The sequence below is a fragment of the Fringilla coelebs genome (genome assembly GCF_963513975.1).
Source record: "Fringilla coelebs genome assembly, chromosome: 6".
NCBI classification, from domain to species: domain Eukaryota; kingdom Metazoa; phylum Chordata; class Aves; order Passeriformes; family Fringillidae; genus Fringilla; species Fringilla coelebs.
Genome location: NC_140034.1, coordinates 25437134 through 25456648, shown reverse-complemented (window position 1 = coordinate 25456648; position 19515 = coordinate 25437134). Strand labels below are relative to the sequence as shown.

Below are 19515 nucleotides of genomic sequence, written 5' to 3'. Positions count from 1 at the left end.
TGTTTAGTGTGTAAATGGACACTATTGCTGCTATCTAGATAAAAGTTAAATGCAGTAATTAAAACAAGTGGGTCCCTCTGTCAGCCAGTTCTCTGAGATGGCAGCTAACAGGGAATCTCTAATACATGAAATTAGACTCTTGCACTAATAAAACATGAGATATGCTGTAATGTAGTTTATAATGTGAAACTATCTCCTGCTTGATTAATGGTATGTGTTCAGTAGATGGAGAATGCTGAAAAATCTTCAAGTATGCCATCTACCTTAATGCACTGCATTTTATGCATAGCATTAATCTGCACAAGGATCAGTTAATTTGAATATTTGTATTTTAGATATAACAAAATAATGAGTCCTTGCTTATCACCAGCTTGTTGGGGAATTTTCCTCAGCTTCTGAATTGGTGTACTTACTAAAATTTGATTTTCCTTTTTTGTAGTATTTTCACTTCTTGAGGAGTATAAGCCAATGCAATATGCAAAACCATGCAGGAAAGAGTATGAAATCATGGTTTGAAATGCAGTCCCTAGGGGAGAGTGGATGGTTAATGCTTTTGATGGAAATCAAACATGAATAGGGATATTGAGGATGAACAGTGAAGCACTGTGCTCCAGGACAGGCTCAGTCAGACTGTCAAGTTACCAACAATTCAACTCTATTTTCGGCTTGTGGCCTACATTTAGTTTTAACTTTTAGTTCACCATTTCCAAAGTACTAAAACTGCAACCAGATACAAAGAGAGCCGTCACTAGCTGAGTGTTGGCAGAGACAAGGGCAAGTTGGGAATGCAATTCCTTTAAGCCATAATATGTGTTAATTGTTATTTTTAAGATGTATACTGGAATGAACAAAGTGTATATATTACTCTTACCTTAGCAAGCCAGGTAGAAAATACTTTGGAGCCTGCTTAGAAAAATTGCCTGAGGATCTCAAGCCTGGGAAAAAATACATCCATGATGGAGGCACTAAGAATGACAGTTCAACTGTATAGGAGCACATCTAAATGGATTGGTGACTTACATGGCCTTTCATAGCTTGATGCAAATAAAACTCTCCTGGCAAATGTGTAATGACACTCCCAGCACCATTTTCTTGCATTAGGGTTTTTGTCCTCATCCTCTATGGCATCTCAGAAAAGTCTGCAGAAAAGTTTTGTCCAGCATACAAGAACGTTGAAGAGCTAGAGTCAAGCAAAATTCACTGGAAATACTTAGAAGAGTGAGGTCTGTCTACTTGTGTAGATCTTGCTGAAAGCTGTTGCTGCTGTGAGAAAAGCTTTTATCTGAGCTGTTTGAGCTCAGGCTGCTGCTGAGCAGCCTGCTAAGAGGAAATTGTTATGATGGTCAATAGATAACTGTGGTAGAAACTGGACAATTTACTATTAGCACACACAAACAGCTATGGCTTTATTTGTTAACTCTTTACCTTTCCATAGGACTTTCAACATTAATGTGCTAAATTTATTAAACTTGTCCAAGTTGCAAATGCCAGTTGTTCTGGGAGGTGAAAGATTAAGTTCAATATGAACGTACAGCTGCTATAACCACAGCAGAGATGAAGGAAAGCAAGTTGGTTGGTTGATGATTTAATGCTGCTCTTGAGGAGCTGTTACTCTATTCTGACCACTCCTTCACTAAACAGAATGTATACTCTGTTGAAGGTAAGAAATATTTATGTATCATAACATTAGTTTGTTTCTTTGCAACTTTAGGTGATATGTGTTTGTTGTAATCCCTTAAGCAGATATTCAGCCCCGTACTAAAATAATAGTCTAACCTTTCATTCTGTAATCATCTGTTTCTGTAATCATACATTGTATATCAGCCTTTTCACAAGGAACATTTTCTGCCTTACGCTGGTATAATTGTAAGTCTGATGCGTCTGTACTTTACCTGGGCTTTTGTCATGGGCTCTGGATTATGCTTTGATAATATGACTAAGAAAGTGTCTAAGAGCCCATATTGTGCTACAGAGTGTAATTTTTTGGAAACTATTCTTAGTGATGCAGGATTGAAAGACGGCTCTTGCTGTCATGTAAGTGCATGTTACAGCCATTGGTTCCACCCCCTCCCCCTCCAAAAAAATTTAAAACTACTCCCTTCTCAATCCCATAAAAAGAATGTTTCAGATGCTTCCACCTCCAGCTGTTTTCAGTGGTAGTTGACATTCACTAATGTGCATTTTGCCGGGATCAGTACACACTGGAGGCAGAAGGGCTCCCACCTCTCTCCAGGAGCAGCTAAGCAAACCTCTTACCTGGCAAACACTTCTCCCACCCTCCTGGGCATGCATGTTATTTTCTCACCCAGCCGCAGCCCAGGGGCCAGGGCGCTCTTGGTCTGCAACTCTTTCTTGTTTAAGGGTTCGTTCCTCACAAAGGGCCGAGTTGCCTGAACCAACACCAAATACTGCAAGGCTGAGCAAGGGTGGTCCTGGGCTAGTAAGCCCCCTGACTACTGTCAGGGAGCTCCATCTGCTTCTTAAAACATAATTCTATTATTTTGCAGGGTTTCACGCTATTTTGGGAAGATGATGTGTGTTGCTTTTCCCTCAGCGCAGTGAGGGTATGTTTTCGCCTCTGTGGCGGTACAGCTGTCCCTGGCAGCCCGGCCGCTCCTGGCCTCTCCCGTGCCTCCCTCCCGGCTCCGGTTAATGCCGGGCTGCGGAGAGAAGCGAAATGCCCGAAGCCGGTGGAAGAGGCGCCCCAGTCCCTGCCGGGCGGGTGCCGGCTCCTGCGCGCGGCCAGCCCCGCGGGCCGCAGGCACCGCCCCGGCGGGCGGTGTGACGGGCGGTGCCGCCCGGCCGCGCTCGCCTCCCCGGGCCGCGGCGGGCCCGCTGCCGCCCTCCCCCGGCGCCGCGGCGGGCGGGAGGATGGAACAGGGGCTGTCCGCCATCACCCTCTACTGCGCGCCCGCCGCCGGCGCCATGGAGCCCGAGCAGGTGAGCGGGGCCGAAGGAAGGCTCCCCGGTCGCTCCGGACGGGCGGGCGGCGGGGCCCGGGCGCAGCCGCTTCCGGAGCGGGGCGAGGCCGCGGCGAGTCCGGCCGGGGCGTGGGTGGTGGCCGCGGCCTGACGTGCCGGGGTGCGCGGGGCTGGGGGAGCCCCCGGTTGCCCGCTGTGGCGGTGGGGTGCAGTGGCCCGGCCGCGGAGAGGAGGTCTGTCTGTCAGGCAGTCTGCCCTTCCATCCAGCGCGCTGTAATTACAGACAGCGCGGCGGGCACGCGTGTCTCCGGTGTCTCCTGCTCGTCGGCGGACAATGCCTCTGACAAACGAGCCTGATGAATATTAGAGTGAGACAGGTTTCCACTTCCCTCCGTGCTGTCAAGTTGGCGAAGGCGTGGGAGGAGATCAGGGACAGCAGCTCTTAATTACCGCGCAGCCAGGCGAGCTCGCCTGTCCTGCCGCTCCTCGCACCGGCCTCGGCTGCGCCCTGGGTGCTGCGGGCGCTGCCGCTGCCCCTTCCCCGCTTATGGTGCCTTAACAGGGCTTGTTGGGAGGGTGTCTTTTCTAATAGTCGTCCTCCGGCTCTCTCTTCCTGTCTTTTGTTTCTGAAAGACTTACGCTGTTTAATTTCAGTTGAAACGGAAGGGATGAAAAAAACCCAAACCACTCAAGCCTAAACAACCCCCTCACCCCCCCCCCCCCCCTTGCCAAAAAATTATCCAAAAACTAGTCAGACAGCCAAGATAGCATAGTAGAAATATTTTTCATTAGCTATTACCAGGCTTCTAGTGACTAGCAGTATCTGATCAGTGGATCTGTGCAAATTGAATTACCTATCTTTTTCTGGGAAAGTGGGCATCACACACTTTGGTGCTTTGGGTCATAAGCTCTTACAAGGTTCATGGATTTGACAGGTTAAATGTCAAATGCAGGGTTAAAAGAGGCCAAAGTCAATACTGGTCTCCTTATTTCATTTTACTTTTCTTCTTTGTCTCCTTCATGAAACTTTATGCTATTGCATCACCTAATACTACTTGTGTCAGCTCTCCCAGCTTGCCTGCAGGTGTCCAGGCACACCTTATCCTTGATTGTAGTTTATTTATTTTGGCATTTATATGTGGACTAAAATTCTATTGTGCTGGATATTCTATCAGCACTGTCAAAAGATTCCCTGCTCTGTCTGTTTCTAGACAAAGGGTGAGGTAGAGTGGGTGTAAAGAGGGTAAACAAGAAACATGAGCTTCAGATCCTGACTGCCTGACAAGCAAGGTTTGTATGTGTGCCATAAAGCCAAGAAAAATTCCAAGGGGACATTTAAAAGAAAGGGGAAGTCGCTTTACAGTGTTTACTGAGTACCTTAAGAGTGTTAGCTAGTGTGGCAAAAGCACAAGAGTGACCAGCCTTGGTGTCTAATGGTTGCCAGAATAGAAGCCAAAGTAAATACTTCTGTGACATGACCACAAATGCAGAGTCTTTCAGGACCATATAATGTGTTAGAGGAGGAGGAGCCTATGGAAAAAAAAAATGAAGTCAGAAGCCTGACTAAAGCCATGCACTAGAAGAAAGATTTTTGTAAAAACTTCCTAAATTGGAAAAGAAGATCAGATTCGTAAAGGAAGATCAAAAGTATCAATTCTCAAACAAGAAATACTGTAACATCTGAGCTATAAAGTGAATCTAGCTGATAACTCTAGAACAGGTTTGCATTACCACAGTTTTGGAAAGATAAAATTTATTGGTGCTGAACTTTCTGCTTGTACCTGGGAGAGCTGGCTTTTATTGCTTTGCAGGTGAAACTTAAAAGGCCAGTGATGACTAAAACCGACACAGGTTTGTTGACTAGGTAATAAACAAAACAACAGATGACATGCATTATTTTATTTAATGATGTAGGACTTTGAGCCAGAGTACTAAGGGAGCTAGATTCACTGTTCCTTGGTGAATCCTTGCTGTCTTGAGCTACTGCATTTGTGTGAAATATTCTACTGGTACCAGCTATGTGGAGCTGCTTACTGTAGGTAGTGTGAGTGTGGGATGGGTGTTCAGAGAACTAAAGCTTCCACAACTTGAAATATTAAATGACATTTTTTTAAAGTTAAAATAGTTGAAGCATTTGCCCTAAATGAGCCAAAGTCAGATTAAGAGACTCTGCTTTTAGAGGAACTCTAAGGAGGGGCTCACGTTGCTTGCTATTATTAATCACAGTGATATTTATGATGTGTTTGCAAGAAACAGTGCTCTTCAGTACTGTGCCTCAATATAAAAACAGTGTCATTGTATGATGCCAATAAAGGAGTGTGGAATGTTCATGAAAAGCTGATTCTGTGGTGCTTTTTGCACAGAAAGATACAGAGCCGAGTCCCAGGAAGTGGCACTTTTATAATGGCAGCAGGCAGCGCTCCCTGGGCTCAGGTTGCTTCATTGTTTTCAGCATTTGTGTTTTTGTAGCTTTGCTCTGTTCCCAAGACTGGTAGACAGCAGAGAGATTGCACTGGGCCCCCAGATAGTTAGTTTTGTCTTTCTACGTGAAAATGTGATTCTGCCTGAAAAGACAGTCCTGGTTCAGCTGAATTACCCCATTGAAAACTTGCTGCTGGATTCTGCTCTGCTCCTCCAGGGAAATGCCTGAATCGTGCCAGCCTGGCCAGAGAGGTGTGGGGGAGCTGAGATGACTTGCAGTTTTGAGGAGCGGTGGTACAGGGCTCCAGTGATGATGAATGGGTGCGCTCCCTCTCCACGCTCTAGAGCTCAGCACGTGATCTCTGCCTGCCTCCCTCTCCTCTGTGGCCAGGAGGAGAATCCCTGGTTGGAATGAAGGAAGCAGTTCTGCTCCCCAGGACCCCCTGCTGCCTTTCTCTCCCATGCCCACTGTCTTTCCCTGCTAACTGAGCCTGCTTGCCTTGCAAAGCTCTGTTGTGAAATCTAGCATGAGAGATGAGGATGGTGATGCTGCACTTGCAGAGATTAAGGGATGTCCTAGCAGTGTGATAAAACATGTATTTTATTTATAATTTTTAACTGTGCTCTGTGGAGATCATTAAGTTTGTATAGAGAAGAAGCTGGAAATTGGAATGCATTTTATGCAACCTGGATTCTGCACACACTGTGCCTGTCATTCCTTATGATACAGTTTCAAATTACATGAGCTCATGCATTTTTAAAAACCTTCATGGTACATTAAAAACATGTGGTTGGCATTTCCTAACCGCTCTGGCCTTCTCTATACGATAGAATTGTTTTCAGCATAGTTTTGAGCATTTGATGCAGTAATATTTCTAAAGCCTCTACCAAGATGAAGGCTCTGTTTTGATAGCTGCCATACAAAACCTTACTAAAATTCTCTGCCTGGAGGAGTGACTAGCCTAAAGATTTATTGACAGGCTTCTGAACTAGAAGTGTATATTCTTAATGCTTGTGACCCAAAGGCGGCATTGTAGCATCCAGCAGCTGGAGAACACAGCCAGACATTGTACTTCTCACTTTGTATGTTCTTAGCCACAAAACTAAGTGTTGTCCTTTTGCTCTGGTCCCTTGCACTAATCATGGTTGCTGATGAAAGCCCACAGGGGCAGATTCCTTCGTACATCTTTTTAAAGCCTGAGCCTGGCTGCTTAGTTATTCAGTTCTCTTTTGTGTTAGAGGTGTCTGTCTGAACTTGCAAAGAGGCGGCTACAGCCTGTGAACTACTTGATTAATTTCATTAGATATTCATTCCAAACCCAACAATAAATATTAAATATTTAGTTAATAAATATTGACATTTCTGTGCTTATCAAATTATTTAATGAAACATGCCCCCCCCAGAAGAAACCTGTTTGTTACTTTTAAAGAAGGGATCAGTTTTTACTTATCTGCAAACAAGAATGTTTCATTCTTTTATCTACAGGCAAGCTCTTATAAATGTCCACTGTAAATGCTAATTAATCTAAAATATTTTAAGTATCTCATGAAGTTTGTTAAGGGGGAACTTTCCAGTTTCAGAAGCATGCACTTGAGATAATGATTTTTTTTTTCTTTATAGCAAGTTTCAAAGGGAGAAAGCGGCTTTGAGAATGTGGAGCTGGGTGTCATAGGAAAGAAAAAGAAAATTCCAAGGAGGGTTATTCACTTTGCAAGTGGAGAAACAATGGAAGAATATAGCACAGATGAAGAGGAAGATGAACAAGAGAAAAAAGACCTGTTGCCACCTGTAGATCCTGTAGGTATTTTACTTGATAAATTGCTACTTCTGGTTTTCTGGGCAGCTATAAATATTTTATACTTTTTTTTTTTTGTGTGTCACAAATCTCATACAGTCTTTGGTATTTCTAATACTTTGATTGGCTTAGCACACTCAGAAATCTGTGGAAAATATTACTGGGAAGTTTTGTCCTGGAGTTCTCCTCCACTAAAGTAGCCTTATTAATTAGAAATGGGTTTTATATCTTCACAGTTCTAGTTTGTCCTCTCCAGTATTTCCCTTTCTAATAATACTTGCCTTGTAGATACCTTGATTTATACTGTTGCTTTAAAAAAAATTGCAAGGCAGACATTTTTTCCTTATGTTTGTTGACACTGAAGAGTTAAACCTGTAATTTAGGGTCACCATAACAACAATTTGATATAATTAAAAGAGTATACATGGGAAAGAAACAGATGACTTGCAGAAATAAAGGAAGACTGGTGTAATTCATGATACATAAAAACCAGATTTTAAAGGGCTTGCCTAGTCCATGTAAATAATCTTCATCTGTGTTGTAAGCTGTTGAGATGTTGCTTAGCCCGTGAATGGAGTTTCCTTTTATTGGTCCAGATTCAAGTGAAGTCTCAACAATTAAAGCCAGTAGTGTGCATTGTAGCTGCTAAAATGCATTTTCCTTTTTGCCAATGATTGTGGATCTATACTTAGAGGTAAAATGAAATATATAACCTGTTTTATTCTCTTGGCCTGTCTGATAAATGACTTTGTAGTGATAGTGTGATTGCAAAGCTTACAGCCACATGTGCCAACGCCGGCAGCAGCAGCTCCCTCCCTCTGGCAGTCAGTCCCAGAGAAGATCCACATCCTGCTCTTCGTCTCTCCACATGCCCAGTCTCATGTTTCTTTTATGACAACCCCAGAAACTTGTGTGCCAGCCACCTCTACCCTTCTGCAGTAATCCTTGCCTCAATAAATGGAGTCTGCAGTCCTATTCTCTGCCTGCTGGCAGAGTTCTCTTCTTGGCCTTCTCTGCCTGTACTGAGGTGGAGGCTCCCAAACTGGGTGGGTCCTTCCTGGTGTGCTGCTGTGTGGTCAGGCAGCCAGCAGCCATGGCTTTGTGCAGGACTCCTCATCCTGCCTGGCTGCACACTCTAGGCGGGCACTGGTGTGGAGCTGCTTGTTCCCACACTTCAGAGAAGAGACCTTGCATGTGTGGAAAACAGTACCCTGCTTTCTACTTGAAACTGCTGTTGAAATGACTCCTGCACCATTGTTTGGAAATCCATAATTAAGAAATGTTGTGGTTGAAGCTTTCTATTTACTCTACAGTAGTATTTATTAATATGTGTATCCATCCTGGGAGAGCTTGGCTTTCTTGAAGGGACTGAAGATTTTGACTTTCTCCTTATGCTCTTCTGAAGAACTGGTGGACCATAGGAGGTTTGCTTTGACTGCCAAGCGGTACCTCTCTTCCCCTCTGTAAAATAATTTATCTTGAAGAAGAAAAAAGGTGGGTTGAGAATTAAGCTCATGGGATGGGAATTCAGGTGGGACTGGGGGTTCCACAAGTGGAGCTGTTGCAGTGCATTTTGTATGGATGGATGGCATTGCCCTCTTTCTTGGTAGGCAGTTATTGTATACAACAAGAAAAACCCATTAGCCTGATAGCAGGTAGGATATTATCAGTATTAAATACACACAAATTATATAGTTGGAAAAGAACTGTATTGTAATCACAAACAATGAGTAAGATGTTAAGCTGCCTTGCTGGGTACTAAGGTGGATTTTCCTCCTTAAGGCTCTTCTCAAATAAGTGCAGGAGCTGTGAACCTTACTAACTATTATGGTAATATTCAGGTACCTTCAGAGTAAGGTCTCTTCCCCACTGGGCAGTCATGTCAGATATCCATGGATGTCTGAGAGATTTTTGTTCCCAATTATAATGATCAGGGAACAAGATGTGTGTAATTTTTTGTGCCATTTCCTGACAGTGGAAGAGTTCCATGGTGATGCAGTGACGGAAGGCTCGCAGGCCTTGGTGTAGGTGTTGTGAGGGCAGAGACATGCATGCTGCTGTGCGAATGGACACTTAACTAAAGAGCCCTCAAGTGTGCACAACAGCCAGGAATGCTGAATGATTGTTTCCCTCCTTTCCTAATACAGATTTCTTTTCTGTAATACAGATTTGTATTACAGAATCTGAATGACATATCTGTAATACAGATTCTTTCCTAATACAGATTTCTTTCCAAAAAGAATATTGTATGGTGGAGTTAAGATTGCATTATTATCTTTTTATAGTTTATTAAATCCTTAATTTTTAATACATTTTTTAATAAAAGGACCCTCCAAACCAGGGTAGTTTATTGTGGAGCACTCTATGCCTTATTATGTATTGCTTTTTACCTCGGACAGAATGAACTTGATTAGAGCAGGGGTTGCCATTAAGTGAGGCTTACTTTATCTCCTGCATGCTTTGTGTATCCCAGCTGAGCCAGACAATTGAAGAAATGTTAGTCCAAGCTGAGCTTTGGTGTTTTAGCCAACAGCTGCTTTTAAAATGTTTTTTTGGTAGGATTTCTATAAAAGCAATTAAATAGTCAGTTTGCTGAGACCAGCATGTCTAAAACTTGTTATCTCAGTTGGGATACAAAAAAGTGTGTTGCAAGTAATAGCTGTTTCTGGACCAGTTTATTTTCAGAAAAAGCACATTCAATGTTTTGAATAGGAACTTTCCTCCATGAAATTTCAAAGCTCTGCTGGTATTAGCATCCTGGCAGTATTTGAATGAGTTTAAGGGAAACAAATATTTTGCTATGTTGTAAAGAAATGTCTTCAGTAAGTACCTTGGTTTAATTGTGTTTTAGAGCTAAGCAGACAATGCCTATGTGTTTCTTACTAGGCAAAGTAATATGTATATATCCTGGTAATACCATAAGCAGAGCACTTGGTGTGGTGGATGCCTGTTACTCATAACAAAACAATTCTCAAAAAGAGCTGGGTTTTAAATTTTCTTTGAAGCAATTTCTGGTGCTTCAATAGGTCAGCACTCAATTCATTAACATCGTTGGACTGGGGTGTCCGTTCTATTGTGTCTTCTGTTTTTTAATCCAGAACACAGGATATTATTTTTTAGATAATAGCATTCATTATTATCTGAATGTTGTCACCCTGGAATTCAAATGCTTTAATAGCATAGATGTATTTTTGATTCTTTTGTCCTAAAATGTAGATGTTTGCATTCTATATAGATATATATTCTTTTGGTTTTGTCCACCAAAACTTTATTTTGTATTAATTAAGAAGATAATCCTTCTCTTTATCCCTGGAAGGACACTTGGTGTAAACTCTTTGCTGCATTCACCTATTAGATGAGTGGGCAGAAGGGGGAGTGTAAGTCTTCACAGAGGAACTGTGAGCAACATCACTTTGATGTGATAACTTTGGAATCCGTCCCAAGAAGACATCTGCAACAAAGCTCCAGGAGGGATTTGATTTTATTAACCTTCAGTGCTCAGAAAGATTGAAACACATCTTTGCAGGAAGGTTATCTTGATATCCTGTAGTTAAAAGGGCTTTAACTTCAAATAGCAAAAAATTCTCTCTTGAGGACCATCGAACTCTGGTTTTCTTTTAAGAATTTGAGGATGAAGGAAAAAAATAGTCACTGACCAAGTAACTCATAATATGGTAGAAACTCTTGATGGAGTATGGGATGTGCACTCCTGATCTTGTTTTCACTGGCTTATCTTAGATGCCAGTTTTACATGGTCTTACACAAAAGAACCTATTATAGCTTTGAACAGTCATTGATTAAACTAATTAACAAATTAATTTAAACTTTGTCTTGGCACAGTAAACAATGAAAAAGTATCTACTTGGTGCTGTATATTAACTATTAAATACAGGATTTTGTTTTTCCTAAATCAGGAAATTATTGTTCTCATTTTGCTGTTTTCTCTGACAAAAAGAAACCCTACATACCTTTGAAAGCTTAAGTGTTATAAGGGCTAAAATCTGGCAAAACTAAATACATATGTGGATTGTTTAGGAACATGGTGCACTCAGAAATTCAAGAGAACATGTGTGTGCTCCCTTCAGCAGTCCCACACTAGGAAACAAAATCATGTTCTCTTATTGAACCAGATGCCCCTTGGTTTTATCAATGATTGAATCTATTATGTGCATTCCTATTTAAATTAAAATTATACATTAAGATTTTTTGTAATTTAAAAATCAGTTGTCAAAACCATTATGTTTTCCATTTTGACAACAACATAAAGTCAGGACAGCTGAGTAATATAATCGCACATTGTAGAAACATCTACTAAAGAGACTGATTGCAGGAGAAATACTATAAACAGTGTATGTGTTTCATACTGTCCCTTGTTTCCTGTCAAGAAATACAATATTGCTGCGTCCTTGAGTTGATTAAAGACTGAAGATGAAGGCTTCTCTGGCTGGCCAAAGGAAGCTGACATGCAGTGTCTGGGTATGTGGTTCTGCAGGTCTGTAGGACCTGACTTGGGTATGGTTTTCCAGTTTCCAGCTCAGTGTATTAAAGCTACTTCACTGACAAGGATTAATTTGATTAATTTGTACTGAGCCATTGCTTAAGAGCCCTGTTCATGTCCCTCGAACAGTTCCAATTTCCCCAGTACCAGTTCTTATCTCACATCAGCCATTTCTGCTTCCCTCTCCAAGGTGCTCTGGGAAGGCACTCAGATTTACCCTGAAGAGGTAAAGGTGGCATGCATGGAAAAGGAAGGTGATTCGTTGGATGTGTTCCCTTGTTCCTGGTTGTTCCTGGTGGTTTACTCTCCAAGCCATCTTCTTTGTCCTGTTGATTTCCTGTGAAGTAGCTTCTCTCATGATTTTATATTGCCTTTTGAGATGATGGAAAGCAAATTACTTTTTTAACTGAGGAGTCTGGCGAAGCCTTGCTTGTCAGGGATGAGGAAATGTCTGTTTGGGCTTTGTCAGAAAGCACAGGTTCCCATGAAGCTGAACTTAGAAGTGCTTCCAGTGTACCAAACTGATTTTTAGGTGTGGTGGGGGAAGAGTAGAAATAGAACCTCTGTGTCTGCTGAGCCTCAGCTGTTGCCCACGTTTGTGTTACCACAAACTTGTTAGAATGTTCTGGGTCTGATGTTGAAGCTCAGTTTGTCTTTTCACTCTGAAATATTATGGGGGCTCTTGTAACTTCTTTCTTAGAGCACACAGCAGGCCTGTTTGTCCTGTGCCCTGCATGAATGCTTTTTAACCCTGTCACCTCATCACGAAGGATTGTGCAGAGCCCTGTCAGTGCCATTATTTGCACCTGTGGCAACAAGCTTTTCCAGCACTTTTTTTGACTTCTTCAACTGAACAAACTCCTCGTTAGCCTTTCTGCCAACTGAGCACATAATCAATGAGCTGGAGGTGCTTTTGTGTAAGTAGGATAGCAGCTGGTTTTGCTTACACTTTTACCTTGGCAGGACATTTTCCATATCCACTGCCAAAAATATATAGCATCTGGCTTTTTGTCAGCCTGCCCAACTTGATTTTGTGGCTTGACAGACAATTTCTTGCTGCACTGATTTGTAGAGATGATGCTTGGAAAGCACCAAAGTCTAGTAGCTTGTGTACATATATACTGAGGCTATACCAGATAGTTTCTGTAGCTGTATTATTTACAATAAAATTGGTTGTTCCTGTACACATATCTGTTAAATAAGATCATAGAAAAAGGTTCCTACCAAACAGTTCTTAGCAGCAAGTTATAAATACTTACATAGCTGAGTAGAGCTAATGTGTTTTACTTAATAAAAGCCGACACTTTAAATTGCTACTTTCCAGAAGAAAGGTACTTCTACAGAGATCTTTTTTGGGGGAAATATGTATCAAAGAGCTCGCCTGAATACAACAGCCTGTTAACTATAAACATATTTTAGTTCACTGTGAAAGCTGAATTTGCCTTTTCACAAATGGGAAAGCCTACAATTTTTCCCCATTTGCTTGCAATCTTCTTTTCCCCTTTTCCTTTTTATTACACAGTTTTGTTTTGTTTTTTTTTTAAACAGATACAGTCTCTTCCCTCAAAGAAAAGCATAGCCTTTGCACACCCATTAATTTATAATTAATTTAATGATAAGTCTTTAATTTACTATATATATATATATTTATCAGTTTGTGTGGAGGCTGCAGTATTTTTGCTGTAGCTGTGAATACACCCCAGTCATGCAAAGAGCAATTCCTTTTGTCTTCCTGGCCGGCCCTTCCTAAACACTCTGTATCCCTCCACAGCAGCACTCAGTCCATTCACTGCATCCCTGGGATCCTGACGAGATCCGACGCCTGCAGCTGCACACAGATCTCCAGTTCCTCATGTTTATGTCCCATGTTGTGTGCCCTGGTGTGCAGCTCTTCAGAGGAACTTCCTCACTCACCTGCAGACGCTGGAGGTGACCCCAGCTGTGCCCTGTTTATTCACGTTGTGCTCCTCATGGTTCACAGCAGCCCAGGTGCTTTGCTTGGCAGCCTCTCCATCACTCCCTCCGAGCTGCTCTAACTCCCTTCCTCCCTCCCTCAGGGCTCCTGGCTTTGTCTTCCAGGTGTAATTTCAAGGGATAATTCCTGTTTGGTTGTAAATGTTTTAAAGCAGCCTCTTCCTCAGAGGTTTGAAGGTTTGGTTTGATTTTAAACAGTCTTTTGCAGTTCACTCACTATTGTAATCAGGGACTAGTTTGTTACCTCACTTCTTCTCTTGACCTGATGGAATTCAGAACATTGTGGAAAGCTTTTTCTAGTTGGGGATTGAGTTGGCTGCTTGTCATTTCCCAATTCTGGAAGCTGGAAAGAAAAAGCAATGAAAGAAATTTTCCCAAAGGTAAACCATGGTTATATTTATATCTTACGGTGATACTTCGCTTCACTTGTCTGGTCTATACTTATTTTAGAGCAAAAACGTGGTAGTAGCTGGAAAACAGAAAACATTGCCGGTCTTTCTTCTCAAGACATTTGCAGTTTTGCATGTGTTATTTTGTGCCATGGCCATACAGCTGTACATACTCATACTGCTCTTGTTCCTGCAGACAACACTCACATGGGGACCCTACTTGTGGTTTCACATGCTGCGAGTTGCCACATCAACCTTATCAGGTATTGCTTTATTTAATTCTTGGGTAAAGCAGAAGGGGAATATTGAAAGTCACAAAGTCATGTTGATGCACTGTAAATCATCTATGTGTTCCACTTGTTTTTTCAGAAGTATGAATTGAACTGTATTAAATCTGTGGAGATGCACTCTCCTGCCTTAGGCACTTTTAAAAGTTTTTTTTTTTAACTTTTAATAAACAATTGTTACATGGAAGAATGAACAGCAAGTACTCTTTTGATGGATGCTTTTCCCCCTTTTTCTTCATATGGAGATAGATTGATGTTGGCAAGGGAATATATCAATTTTCTATTAGATTTTGTATGGAATCATTTTGTATGATGTTACCTGGAAAGAATGCTGGCTGGTGTTTTTCTGACTAAACTGACAGTTTTTCTGAAGACAACTATACAACTAGAAAGTATCCCAAGAAAACATCTAGTTGTGTGCCGTACTATGAACTTCTGAGGTTACAAAATAAACAGGACTGTTGTCAAGGGTCTTAAACTCACTGCACAGACATTTATTTGACTCATGGACCTCTTAAAATTTTGCCAAGTTTTAAAAATGCTCATCATAGTCTGTGTTCTTTCCAAGGTAAAGTATCTTTATTGGGTTTTTTTTTCACAAATATTATAGAGTTTCTGTCACTGTACACATAATTTTGAATATTTTTATATTTTTTGGCAGTCTGTTGTAATAATTAACCTATCCTTATTTTTAGAAAGGCCTTTTCTCTAATGTGCAGCATAATTATATTCCTTGACGCATCTGTTCTTCATATGCAGGAGTAGATAATGCTTTTCCTTTTTTTAGAGGCCCTTTATGAATTTGAAGATCAGTCCTTTCTTCTTTGCACTTTAGTTTTGGCTCTTACCTCTGTAATTTGAACTGGTCTTTTGCACAGCACTCAGGGTGCCAGGATATCTATAGAATTAGTTTTTCTGAATGTTCATTGAAGCAGTCAGTGACTGACTTCTATTTTTTTCCCTGAAGATGACTAACTCATTTACATCCTTGGGGCAGATTTACAATTTGAAGTGCAGAATATTCGACTTCTTGCTTGCCTTTACTCAACCAGTGTTACCTGCAGCCATCACCATGGTGAAGAAACTGACTGACACAAGCCTACTTCTGTTCCATACTTTTGACTATCCCCTACCTGTTTTAGCAAAGTAGCACTGAATGTAGCCTACAGCTTGAAAATTGAGAGAGCTGAAACAAATATTTTATTAATCTGTTAGTATACAACACAGAGCATGTTTGTTAAAACTGACTTGAAATATGCTTATGTCAGTAAACACTGTCTAGTTTGTTAGTACCACTAGATTGAACTGCCAGTACAGTTGGTACCCGTGTACTTTTGTCTAACCTTAATTTTCAGTTAAAGTTCAGCTCAAGGCTTACCCTTTAACTGATTCCTAGCAAAACAAACTTAGATCCAAAGCTGAAACTAGCAGAATTCAAACACTATCACCATATAAATTTTCACTGAATTTCATATTCTTCTCCTTTTGTTCATTCTTTATCCTAAAGAACAATTATTAGTATATTCAGCTAATAATTACCTATAAGGAGATTAACCTCACAGATTTTTGTTGTATTTTGTGAGTGAAGTAGGACTAGAGAAAACCATTCAGGAAAGATGGTGATAATTTTTATAATAAAACAGCGTACAAGAATTTTCTTCTAGATACTAATCCTATGTAAACCTCCCCTTTTTTTTAGTGTGTGATTTCCTGGGGGAAAAGATTGCATCTGTTCTGGGAATAAGCACACCAAAATACCAATATGCCATTGACGAGTATTACAGAATGAAGAGAGAGGTATGTGTGGGAGCTAGGGTTCTTGCACTCCTTTTCTCCCAACTTGTCTTTCCTGGTATTCTAAAAAATTAAATTTGTATTCTAGCATTAAAGTGAAGCTTTAGACCCTCAATTTCAGCTTGCCTCCAGTTTTCATTTGGTGCATGATTAATGCTTTCTTATCCATCTGCCTTTTCTGTCCAGCTCATCAGTCTTAGAAATGGGTGGGTGCTGACCTCTGCTCTGTTTCTCTTGTACCATGCATTCTTAAGTCAACACTGTGAGAAAGTTGGATGGACAGTTGCTGAACACTGTAAAAGGGGGCTGCTAGCAATACACTTTCCAACTCTAAAACTTGTTCAACAGTCTCAAGGGTAAATTGAACACGAGGTTACCGTTTGTTTTAAAGCATAACGGGACAATACTGATAGGTAGCCAGTGCTTTAGGCAAAATAACCTAACCCTTAATAATCTTCCTTTAGAAAAGATTGAAAACGTATTTAAAGCTTTATTTTTTTTTAATTGAGAGCTGAAAAAGCTTTAGAGGAGGTAGACCTATCACTATTGCTATTAACTAAAACTGCTTATCTAGATATGTGTCTTTTTTCTGTGTTTGTTTAACACAGTTTAATCCTTCACTTTTGGTGATTTTTTTTTTCCATAATGGGAGTGGAGTTCTGGTATGTACCTTATCTTATGATCAACTAGCGACTGTTTTCTAGTGGAACAAATGTCCTTACCTTGTAATAGTAATATTATGCTCTTATGGAAAGACTTAATCTAAGTGGTAAATAGTAGCATATGATTCTGGTTATCTCTTTCTAGGAGGAAGAGGAGGAACAGGAGAACAAGATGTCAGAAGAAGCAGAAAGACAGCATCAGGAGCAGCAGAACAAGCCACAAGCTGAAGCTCCTGTCCAGACAGACCAGCCTGGAGCAACAGCATGCTCTTCATTCGTGAATGTAAACTTTGAAAATGAGGGAGATTGCCCGCCCACTGCGGAAAATAAACAAGATGTAGTTCCTGTCCCTCCTTAAGCGTAAAGCTCTGTATAATGTAGGAAATAAGAACTGTCAGGTGTCACAATCTGCCTATCAACAGGAAAAATAGGATTATGCTTGTTCAGTGAAATACAACTCCTACCATTCTTATTGATCCGGAGAGAGCTAGGTGATATCTCTTCAGTCAGTCTGCCTAATAAAGGCTGAGGCATTCTGCCAAATTGGCACTTCAGTTAAAATGAAAATTGCACTACAAACATTTGGTCTAAAATTGAATGTGTGAGCTAATTTCTGTGTAAAGTAGGTAGAAATGTCTTTTCTTTGAATTGCTGTGTCTCTAACACCTGTGGATTGCAGAGGCCGTGCTGTTTCCTACTTCTAAAAACCTGATTTGCACATTGTTTGCAACTTGGCTCTCTATGAATAGATTAATAGGAATTAATATCCTGTAACTCAAAAGTAATTATAATAGAGTCTTATTCCCCCTATTTATTGTCACCGTTGTATGCATGTATTTTTTTTCTGTTGTTAACACATGAGAAAAGTGTTAGATCTAATGTTAATTAGATTAAAGGGTCCACTGATTTTTTAAGTAAAAAAATCCCAACTTTCCAGGAGGCTATAAGCATTCTTAAGAACTTACTAATAAGTACCAGCACTCTTGGAGGCTAATAGTGCTCAGCTGCTCCATCCAGTGCTGTAGCAAAGTCCAGAACTAACATCGGTGTAGGATGTTCTCAAGCCCAAGAATTAAGAGACCCATGTGCTTGAATGCGTGCTCTCAGTGGTCTGGAAAAGAACCTAAAGTCTTGCTAAATGGTATTAAGTGCACAGGACACTCTATGTAGTACCAGTCTAGAACTATGAAGTTTTTTGGGCATCGATTACACAAGTCTGTGTACTTGAGTAACCTAAACAAACTGTGTGTTGAATGTTAAATTGCCAGTAAGGGATGTGCCACTGCAGATGGTTTTCATCCTGTTAGCACAGAGCATAACTAGAAACAACAATACAAAACTTAGGACTCTTTCCTTCTCTTAAATAAATATGTGTTGTGATACTGCACTTGCAACAACAGAAATTTTTATTTTTGTCTAAATGAAGTGCAGGTAGCTCCGCATCTAATTCCAATTAAGAGTGTTTTACTGCAGTGACTGTTGTAGCCATAGCTCATAAAAGGTGAATGGTTTACTTGGCAACAACCAGATGTCATTGCCCCAGTCATTTTCTGTGGACAACTGTTGTAGGTAAAGGAGCAGAGAACCTGCACTATTGGCCATGTAGAACATTACTTCTGTCCTTCAGATTTATTAAAAAAAAAAGTTTAAAATAGCCCTCAATGAAATAGGGTTGTTGGGTATCATGACATGTCCCTGGCCTGGCTCCCACTGCCAACTAAGGAGCCTGATGTAACACCACAGGCCAGGTAACTTGGCTCTTAGTTTCTGGAATTAATTACATATTTCAGATTACCTTCTGCCTGAACTGATGTCCTGTACAGCACAAAGTCTTCCTCTCATCTGTAGCTCTCCAGTACTACAGAAAATCTAAGGAGGAGGATTCAATCATCAGCTCTAGTCCATCTGTTTTGATACTCCATTCTTTGCCTTTTCTGAATTTTAAGACAGAGGGTGCTGGCCGCAGTGTAAAATCACTACTTTGCACTGAATGTCTGCAAGAGAGAGCTTGATTCAACACCTGGGGAATACACAGAAAACCAGCTTGTAAGGATTCAAGCGGTTCATATAACATCAAAGAAAGAGAATTTCACATAGCTTGAGTAACACCTTGACAGCTGAAGGATACTTTGCTTTTTTTCCAATAAATTAATGCCAGTTTTTGGGGTTTTTTTACCTCCTTTCCCTACTATTTGTTGCATAACAAATGCTCTCACTGCCTTCTTTGTATGAAATACTGTATTACTCACTGTGCCTTAACTTAATCCTTCCTTTTTTGCAATCTGTATGAAAGTGGTTACTTTCATATTGGTTTAATTTTTCTGTAAATGCATTGATTGGTTATTTTATATTTAATATAATTTTTGAACTGGAAGTTGGCTGTGGATTTTCCTTTAAAACTGTGTGGTCTTTGAAACTTTATGCCTGTACACAGGTGTGTGTGCCTGTTTAGTGTTTTCATCCTTACTAAGTCACATATCCTGGTGGAATATTCAGGCACCAGATTTCAAAATACCATTTTACCCCCACCCCTTCCTTAGACTGTCATGTGTTCAGCACTACCTCAAACTAATAAATAATGCAGGATTGTAAACATTTCTGGCCTGGAGCTACTGTAATTCTGTCTGAAAGCTGAAATATTTCTGTGGCTTTCTTAAGGATTAAGAGAGTTTCACAGCTTTAACTGCTGCTGCTGTAGCTCAGTTGTACAATTAAGATGGATTACATAAAATACTTGCACAGGAGGTTAACTTGGTGAAAGCCTCTGTACAGG

At 40.7% G+C, this 19515-nt stretch overlaps 1 protein-coding gene across 1 annotated transcript; it reads left to right on the top strand.

Moving 5' to 3' along the window:
* Positions 1-2791: 2791 nt before the first annotated feature.
* On the top strand, positions 2792-19332 carry FAM177A1 (family with sequence similarity 177 member A1). Its single transcript, XM_084207306.1, has 5 exons — positions 2792-2940; positions 6964-7140; positions 14196-14262; positions 15986-16083; positions 16888-19332. The coding sequence occupies exons 1-5, from the start codon at positions 2872-2874 to the stop codon at positions 17098-17100; spliced, it is 624 nt and encodes a 207-aa protein (XP_084063432.1). The 5' UTR covers positions 2792-2871; the 3' UTR covers positions 17101-19332.
* Positions 19333-19515: the final 183 nt, after the last annotated feature.

Bases quoted from the DNA above. Each gene is read 5' to 3' on its own strand.
- FAM177A1 (XM_084207306.1), top strand. From the start codon at position 2,872: ATGGAACAGGGGCTGTCCGCCATCACCCTCTACTGCGCGCCCGCCGCC. The intron at 14,263-15,985 runs GTATTGCTTTAT...CCTTTTTTTTAG, and splicing joins TGCCACATCAACCTTATCAG to TGTGTGATTTCCTGGGGGAA. The intron at 16,084-16,887 runs GTATGTGTGGGA...ATCTCTTTCTAG, and splicing joins ATTACAGAATGAAGAGAGAG to GAGGAAGAGGAGGAACAGGA.